Raw genomic sequence first — 8,658 nt, 5'->3', positions numbered from 1 at the left:
CATAATCTAGTTATCAAGAATAATCCCCCACCTTGAAACACTCATTGCTGTATTTCAATTAAGGGGTCTTTTTTAGACTTTTCATCTTCAAATCTTTGGTTCTGATTATACTACTTCCTCTTCCCCACAATACACTGCCCTCAGTATATACTCAGTGATTGATTGTGGTGTTGGTGCTGAGGCTCTGGCATCAAGATAAATCTGAGTCTAGGCTCTTCTGTTTTACAAACTATAACCTTGGCCAAGTTACTTAATCTCTCTCTGCCTCAACTTCTCATCAGCTAAACAGAGAAACAAAAATACCTCAGAGTTGATGAGAAAAGTAAATGAGAGAACATAATTAAGGAACACAGAACTATTGGTTCTCTCCTTTCACCTTTGCTTATTACCGAACTAACAATGAAAAATTTTGGCAAAATTATAGCCATGGGATTCTCCCCTTTTAATAATCCAAAGAGAGGACTTCCTGAACAGGTATATTTGCTGACATATCTATTCAAAAAGCAAGTTATCATTTTCACAGAGGCATATATGGAAAAAGTCAAGGTTTTAGAGTCACAAAACCTTACCTGCTATAAAATTTTTATTTTTCTACACTTAGCAATGATACATGTGGTAGTGAGCATTAAAGACTGAAGTGCTGATGTGTAGTGTAAGTTTTTACTTTGTCATTGCCTAGTTTCTTTGAACTCATGAATGGCAATTTCGTTTTTTTGCAGACTTGAACATTTCTTGTTAATTTTATCCTTTTATATTTTGAGAATGTTGTTAGATCATACAATTTCCTAATTGTTATAACTTGCTGCTGCATTATTCCTTTTATATTAAGCCTCACTTTATATTCAGTAATGGTTTCCCCTCTCAATATAGACTGCCTACTATTAATAATACAATACCAGCTTTCTTTTGGTTTATTTATATGCCCAGTATTTCTTCATGTCTCATTTTCTCTTGTAAGTATATGCCTTTTAACTACATATAGCTAACTTTTTATTAAGAATGAACATTGCTGGGGCACCTGGGTGGCTCAGTCAGTTGGGTATCCGACTTCGGCCCAGGTCATGATCTCACAGTTTGTGGGTTCGAGCCCCACATCGGGCTCTGTGCTGACAGCTCAGAGCCTGGAACCTGCTTTGAATTGTGTCTCCCTCTCTGCCCCTTCCCTACTCACGCTCTGTCTCTCAAAAATAAATAAACATTGAAAAAAAAATTTTTTAAAGAATGAACATGGCTGTCTTTTGACAGAAGGTTTATCCTTTGATGTTCATTACAATTCTGAGATATTTGTAATTATAATCATTTCTACTGTCTTATTATGGGTTTTCTTTTACCATATTTTTCATTTTTCTTTCCCCCTTTTTCTCCTTCCTGTCTTCTTTTGGATTGAATTTTCTTTAACATTTCTTTTCATGTGGTTTGAAAGAAATACATTGTATTTGTATTATTGTACTGATTTAACCTAAAATGTGTAACATGCTTATTAACTTTATATTTTTAATATTTATAGCTTTTTAACCATCAGACTCTTCTAGACTAGTTCAAGGAAAGCCAAATTACTGAAACTATCTTAATGTTTTCCAATATAAAAGTTACTACATTTTTAAAAATATTTTGAGAAAAAATGTGCAGTCGGTCATATTTTTATTGAATGTATTAAGAAAACAGAAATTCTAATCTATAAATCAGTCATAAACTACTTTTGGAAAGTACATCTTCATGTTAAATCGCACAAACCAGTGACTATCAACTAATGAGGGGTACATGCACAAGGCATGAATGACGTTAGGAATGGTAGTATAGAGAGGATAGAACCATTTTTCCCATACCATACACTAAGAAAGGTGGTATCATCCATTTCCAGTTATTCCTAGAGCTGTCCCTCCAGCTTTACCCAGTGAGTCTTCCAGGCCTCTGCAGATGTTTCATCCAAAATATTCTTCATGACTTGAAGGCAGGGCTCATCTCTCCTTGGAGCTATAATTTTCTTCTTGCAGATGGCACACTTGGTTTCCTGAAACATCCTGACATCTCATACCTTCCAGTTCTTAAGTGAGGAGCTGTGGACTTTAAAATCTATGGTGAGTAGTCTGTGCCATAAACCAAATGATATTTAGTTAACAGCCAAGGATGGAACTTCCGTACTTAGCCTTACCTTACTTTGAAGATCCAAGTATGGCTAAAACTCCCAATAGCTATTCATGAAAAGATGCAGTAGAAAGTATATTATTTCTAGTTGTCAATGCCATAGGAAGATCCTCCTGGTGTGTAGCTCTTCCCAATTCCCTTCTCTTGTCATGAAAATATAAGTAGAAACTGATTAATATGATATAATCTTAAGCAGGGTATTTTAAATATGGTCAACTATTCCCTGTTAGATGGTTCCCATAATTCAGAGGATCTATAATACTAGGTAACCCAGGACTACCAAAAAAACTAAGAGAAAGCAGCAGTTTCCCCTTTAAACTGGTTAGTCCCTTCCCCTCAGCTCAAAGTAGTTCTTGGTGATAGAGGAAAGTAGCTTAGGCTGAGCTTCTCTTATCCTCAGTCTCAAAAAAGAATAAGACATTCTCTAAGAAGGTTAAAATCCCCATTAATTAATCTAAATTAGCTTGGTTGTTACTGTTTGGCCCTTCCAGCAATATTAACCCCCAGATTTGGTGTGCTCCTATTGATAAAAGATGACCAATGCTATCTAAAGCTCCTTCCTGTAAGAGGAAGGGTCAGGACCATCTGAGTTGTGCTGAAATGACATATTTCATACTGGTTTCATTTCGCAAGGGACTCAAAGCCTTTCTTCTAAGACTGATCCCCCTAACCTGTGCTCTTGGTTACCCAAATCTATGCTGGAGCTCCCTCCAAGCTCTCAGAACTCATAAACCTTTGCTGCAAAAATAGACTTATGGCTGTCAATACATCCACACCCTTTTAGGTCCACTGATGTTATTCACTCAGGCAAAAGATGAGGGCAAGGACCCACCAATGTTTACAGCAACCTTGATCTCACCCACCAGAACAGTTGTTCTATATTTGGTAGAACTATGGATAGTGGGGAATTGCCTCCAGGAGACTATTTTAGATCATCATATAGCAGCTTTATGAACCAAGTCTTAGTCAAGAGGCATGGCCTCCCCCATAACTCCGGGTTACACTAATGTAGGCCAACAATGCAACTACATACTTACCAGGGGTGGGGCAGTCAGAGATCTGAGAAACCAGCCCTACATAATGCCCAAGGAGTAATCTGCTAAATGCTTCATACTGCCACTTGCTACTCAAGCTACATCATGATCATAAGGCATCCTAGATGGAGGCCCACCCAACCTAACCAACTACTGGCTTTACTTCAGTTTTGGAACTTCCCATATCTAAAGAGCTATTTCCTGGAGTGCCTGGCTGGCTTAGTCAAAGCATGCAACTCTTGATCTTGGGCTTTTAAGTTCAAAACCCACATTGGTTGTAGAACTTACTTAAAAATTAAAAATAAAGAGCTATGCCCCAACCACAGGTCCAACTGTGCAAAAAAAGACCTGTGTCCATGTTCCAGCCTAGGCCTTCATGAGTACTTTGGCATCAACTTAATATTCAACTTATCCGGCTCTTCTCAGCCCCTATAGGGGTCATATAGGTCGTTAAGAAAAATAATGAGGCCTACTTCCAGAATAACTTTGAGATATCAATGAAATCAGAGATGGTATCTATTTGTTCTTCCTGCCTATTCTTGATCTCCATATATAGCCACAGGTCTTATGACTTCTGAGGTGCCTAAGCTCTAAGTTCACTTGTAGAATGGCTCTCCTATATACAGTGATGCACCTAATGTATACATTGACCACAACTTCTTGCATGACTTCATTGATAGGACTGTAGCCTACTGAGTTGACAGCTACGTTATTACTTTAACATGATATGTTGTGAACACCTGGTCTATCCCCTTCTGCAACTATGCCCCCAAGAACCCCAAAATGAATATTTAGGAGTCTCAAGGTAGTAGTTTGGGAGAAACCTCTGTTCTGTCAAAGGGTGCATAAGATGCCCTCTCTTCAGTTTTAAGTTTCACCTTTCCTCCACTTGCCATTCCTAAACTGTTGGATCAAATTGAACACATCAACTAAGTACCCAAAGGATACTTGTTTTACATACCTTGCCCCTGACAGAGAATCCAACTGGTTCATCTTCCATATTACCACAGAGTAACTTAGATCCCCACTTCTTCAGAGTATCCTGTATTAATTATGTATCTGTACTAATTATGCCCTCTCCTCTTTCGATTCTCTATTTTCTTGTGCCCTTTGGTACCATAAATATTCTGGTAGCCAGTTAAGTGCCTCTATAAATGACAAGCTGCACAAAAGGAACTCCATTAACACCCAGCAAGTCAAGATCCAGTGTATTGACCAGCACTAGGCCATAGGAAAGATCATTCAAGTGGAAGTGAATGTCCTTTCATAATAGGAACAGAAAGATTGCTATCAAGGCACTTCAACAGCAGAGGTTATCATACCACTGGTTTTCCAAGTCTGTTTTTGTTCATTCATATAAACACATCTCATTTCTTTTACCACTCTGCTCTATCCAGCCCTAGGAGAGATTATACCCCTCCTACACCCCAGTAATCTGCCCTACCAATCCCAGAAGATAGCTAGACTATGTCATGTGGAAAGCCCAGGATTCCATTATGAAAAGGAGGGTCTGAAGGAACATTTGTAGAAATGGTCCTTCCACCTTTAGAATGCCTTCAAGCATTCTTTTCTAAGCAATGTTTCCAAGCAACCAGAAATCTCTCACCATATTGATTAATAAACAGAAACTGGAGCTGAATAGCACCTAGAATAAATCTGGGGGAACTACCAGCACAATAGTTGACTTCATAGTGAGCTCTCTCTGCTTGCTACCATGCTGAGAATGAGTATTTCAAGGCAAGTTCTCATTTTAAACTTTGGCCTAGCTATCCAATCACCTATGAAGTATTACGCTGGCTTACTGTGTTCTAGTCATTGAATAAATTGATACCTTAACATCTTCTCTGTGATATTCTCTTATGGAGCCTTGGAGAGATCCCTAAATCCAGTTTGAGATTCTTGGAGCATTGATCATTTCCTCCCTTCACCATCACCTTCAACAAATTCAACAGAACAGATCTGAATAAGGTACTCACAGACTTTTAAACTTTAATAACTTAAGACAGCAAAAGAAATAATCGGTGAAAAGTACTTGAAAGTATATGTATTAACATTTATAACTATTCCACAATGTCTATATTGTATTATAGATTCTGATTTGCCAAAAGAGATCACATAAGGTAAATTATGTATGTGGTAACAAAATTATGATTCAGAAATAAAAAGAAAATATAACCATTTTGAGCTGTTTACAAATTTTTTAAATCATACCTGTAAACCTGTTATTAAAGTTTAAAATTTTTAACATAACCAACTCGAGAGCTTTTTAATTTATCACGGATAGTCCAAACACATTTGATACATTTACTTATTACCTTACTAAATGTTTAATAGAGTAAATGTCCTTTTTTAGTTTGAAAAAACAGGATTCTGATCTTTTTTTATTGCTTTATGTAAAACAGCAGTGGTTACAGTCTTCCCTTATTTTAAGAAAAGCAGTAAATTTTTTCTTTAAATTCTGCCAAATTAGCAGAAAACAAATTTATCCTATTCTGAACTGTCAATGTTAGGTAATCAAATACGTGAAACTGTAGAGCCATCTACTGGTTGAAGTGTAATGTTACAAAGCACAACTATTCAGGCTATTAACAGAGTAGGTAGGGAGTCATAGTTGTAAGAAATGAAAATATAAACGTGGGCAAAAACCATCTTGTCTAGGACACTGGTTTTTAAAGGCTTAATAAAGAAACCTGTTTATTTTTAATAGGAAACCCAACATATATAACAAAGTAGAACTACTACGTAAAAGCTGAGGTAGGGGGCCTCCAACCCCCAATCTTCACTAATTTGCCCAGCAGAGGCCAGGCCAATGGAAAACAAGCCATAAGAGGTAGTCTGGGCAAATAACATTAACTGTGGTTTGGAAGGAGGCACAATGAGAAGGAATAGTATCAGCAAAGTTGTCTCTCACCCATCTTTGACCCTGGAGACATCTTAGAGACACTGGTGTACAAAGGATAGTGGTTAATGGGCACAGAGAACTGAAGACGAGGAGGGGAGGCACCTGAAAGGCTACAAACCTCTTATCACAGTGACACTGTTTATGTGCTCATATGATGCAACACTTTAGAAAACATTAGCATAATTTTCCTAAAAACGCAAAATAAGAAAATAACACATTTGCTTTTTTACCACAAGCCAATTTAAAAACTAAGTTTCTAGGTCCTATGGGCTTTTACCAGCCAGGCCCTAGACTGGTCTAGTCTTGGAAACAAGAGCCCAGTTTCAGGTCCCAGCCTCCTCCCTTCAAAAGGACATGGATGTCCATAGAATCGAGGCAAGAAACAGAGCTCTCCAAGGCCCCTCTCTGTGGCAGACACCCCCAACCTGGATAGCAGCTTATCAGCTAGGCTTGGGGTGACAGGCTGGAGCAAAGTTCCAAAGACTCGCAAACATTCCAAGGCTACATGAAGCACAGTACCCAGCCAGGGGGCATCCACTGGGCTCTCCCAGTTCAACTTCCACGGTGCATGCCTTTGGACAAAGCCATTAGTTTGCCGGACACAGCTGGACACTGCCTCCAGAGCTTTATAGATCTGAAAGTTATCATAGTGGTCGGCTACCTGCTTGGGCAGAGTGGCCACTGCATTCACCAAAGCATAGTCCTCTGCCTGAGCACGAACTGACGGCCCCACCAACCCTGGCTCACTGGGAAAGCAGGTAGTGCAGAAAACCGGATAGGTCCCAGAAGGATTTATTCTATTGGCAGTACACCGGTTCAAGAGGCCTCCCAAAGCATCTGCCAGCTCGGAATCTAGCAACTTAACCACCTTTTCATCATAGTAATCACAGTCCCAGTTGGGGACGCCCTGCCGAAGAAGAAAGTATCGGAAGCCATCCACAGTATAGCGATCAAGGCAAGTCCTGGGATCCACCACGTTGCCCAAGCTTTTGGACATCTTTTGGCCACAGACCGTCCAGTGTGAGTGGACATAGATGCGGTGTGGTGGGCTCATGCCGGCCCCTAAGAGGAGGGCAGGCCAATAGATAGCGTGGAATTTAAGAATGTCCTTGCCTATGATATGAGAGGTGGTTGGCCACCAAGATTTGAACTCAGCATTTGGGTAGCCAATTACAGTAAGGTAGTTGACCAAGGCATCCAGCCATACGTAGATGGTCTGCGAGTCGTCCCCGGGCACAGGAATGCCCCAATGCAAGTGGCTGCTCCTTCGAGAGACTGACAGGTCTGGCAGCTCCTCCTCTAGCCACTGAAGAACTGCGTGATGAAATGGCTCAGGGGTGATTGCCTGAGGGTCGCCCCGCAGCCACTGCTGAAGAGGCTCTCGGAACTGAGAAAGCCTGAAAATGTAGTTTTCTTCCTTGGTCCAGACTACGGGATGCCCACTCTCTAAAGACACAGGACACGAATTCCCCGAGGAACTCGGCTGCCTGGTGACCTTGGCCTCAGGCAGGAAGCACTCTTCGGAGGCGCAATACCAACCTTCATAGAGACCCTTGTAGAGCAGACCCCGGGCCTTCAGCAATCCCCAGAAATGCTGCACAGCGATCCGGTGCCGGACTTCGGTGGTGCGGATGAAGTCGGTAGAGGAGATGCCAGCCTCCCGAAAAAGCTGCTGGAACTGGGCAGAGACTCGGTCGCACAGCTCGGTCGGGGCCAGGCCCGCAGCGGCTGCTGCTTGCTGAATCTTCAGGCCATGCTCGTCGGTACCAGTGGAGAATCGCGTGGCGGCGGCGCTGGGAACTCGGAGGCGACGGTGGCGGCACAAGGCGTCTGCCAGTAGCGCCGAGTACAGGTGCCCGATGTGCGGCGCCGCGTTCACGTAGAAAATGGGTGTCGTGAAGAAAGCGCGCGCGTCGCGAGCATCGTCGCGGGCACGGAGAGGGGCCGAACTGTAGTGGCGGGGGGTAGAGTACTCCAGGAGCGAGACTCCTCTCGTCCCCGGCCGTCTTAGCAGCCGCAGGGCAGAAATCTGCACCATGACGCCGGACTAGCCGCGGCAGCGGAGGGGGCGTTCTGGAAGCACGTGTGAGGAGCGCATGCGCAGCCGATGTGCACCGCCGCTTCCGGCCGGCCGGAAAGCCAATGAGGTGGGGTCTGCAACGCCGGCCCTCTCCCGCCCCGCCCGCGCCTCCTCTCTGCGCCCGCGTAGGACGTTGGGGCTGTGAAAGTGGAAGCGCGTGAGAAAGCTTAAAGGAGCTGGGTTTAGGAGAGGTTCTGGAAGCAGATAAATCTTTCTCTGACGTCCTATGCGCCTTGCTTTGGGTTGTAATTTTATATTTGTGGATCTCTTTTCCTCTCTAGGCTGACTTGCTTGTGAGGCAAGAATTTTATGTTCAGGCATTTCTCAAACCCAGTCAGTGGCCGGCACGTTGCTGGACACAACAGTATGCGCTTTACATATGCCCTGCTCAATGCAGAGATCTGAAATATCTAAATTTTATCTCAGAACCTAGCAGCTAGACACAATAAATCTGGAAGAGGGAGGTAGAAAGTAAGAAAAATAATTACCTAGAGCAC

At 42.3% G+C, this 8,658-nt stretch overlaps 1 protein-coding gene across 1 annotated transcript; it reads right to left on the bottom strand.

Moving 5' to 3' along the window:
- Window positions 1-5,126: 5,126 nt before the first annotated feature.
- Window positions 5,127-8,170, bottom strand: MARS2 (methionyl-tRNA synthetase 2, mitochondrial). Its single transcript, XM_030324687.1, has one exon. It carries the CDS (start codon window positions 8,117-8,119, stop codon window positions 6,338-6,340), a length of 1,782 nt encoding a protein of 593 aa, XP_030180547.1. The 5' UTR covers window positions 8,120-8,170; the 3' UTR covers window positions 5,127-6,337.
- Window positions 8,171-8,658: the final 488 nt, after the last annotated feature.

The sequence above is a fragment of the Lynx canadensis genome, chromosome C1 (genome assembly GCF_007474595.2).
Source record: "Lynx canadensis isolate LIC74 chromosome C1, mLynCan4.pri.v2, whole genome shotgun sequence".
NCBI classification, from domain to species: Eukaryota; Metazoa; Chordata; class Mammalia; order Carnivora; family Felidae; genus Lynx; species Lynx canadensis.
This window is presented reverse-complemented; position numbering and strand designations above follow the sequence as displayed.

What these genes read in the sequence shown, in the direction of transcription:
- MARS2 (XM_030324687.1), bottom strand. Translation starts at nt 8,119, where the DNA reads ATGGTGCAGATTTCTGCCCTGCGGCTGCTAAGACGGCCGGGGACGAGA.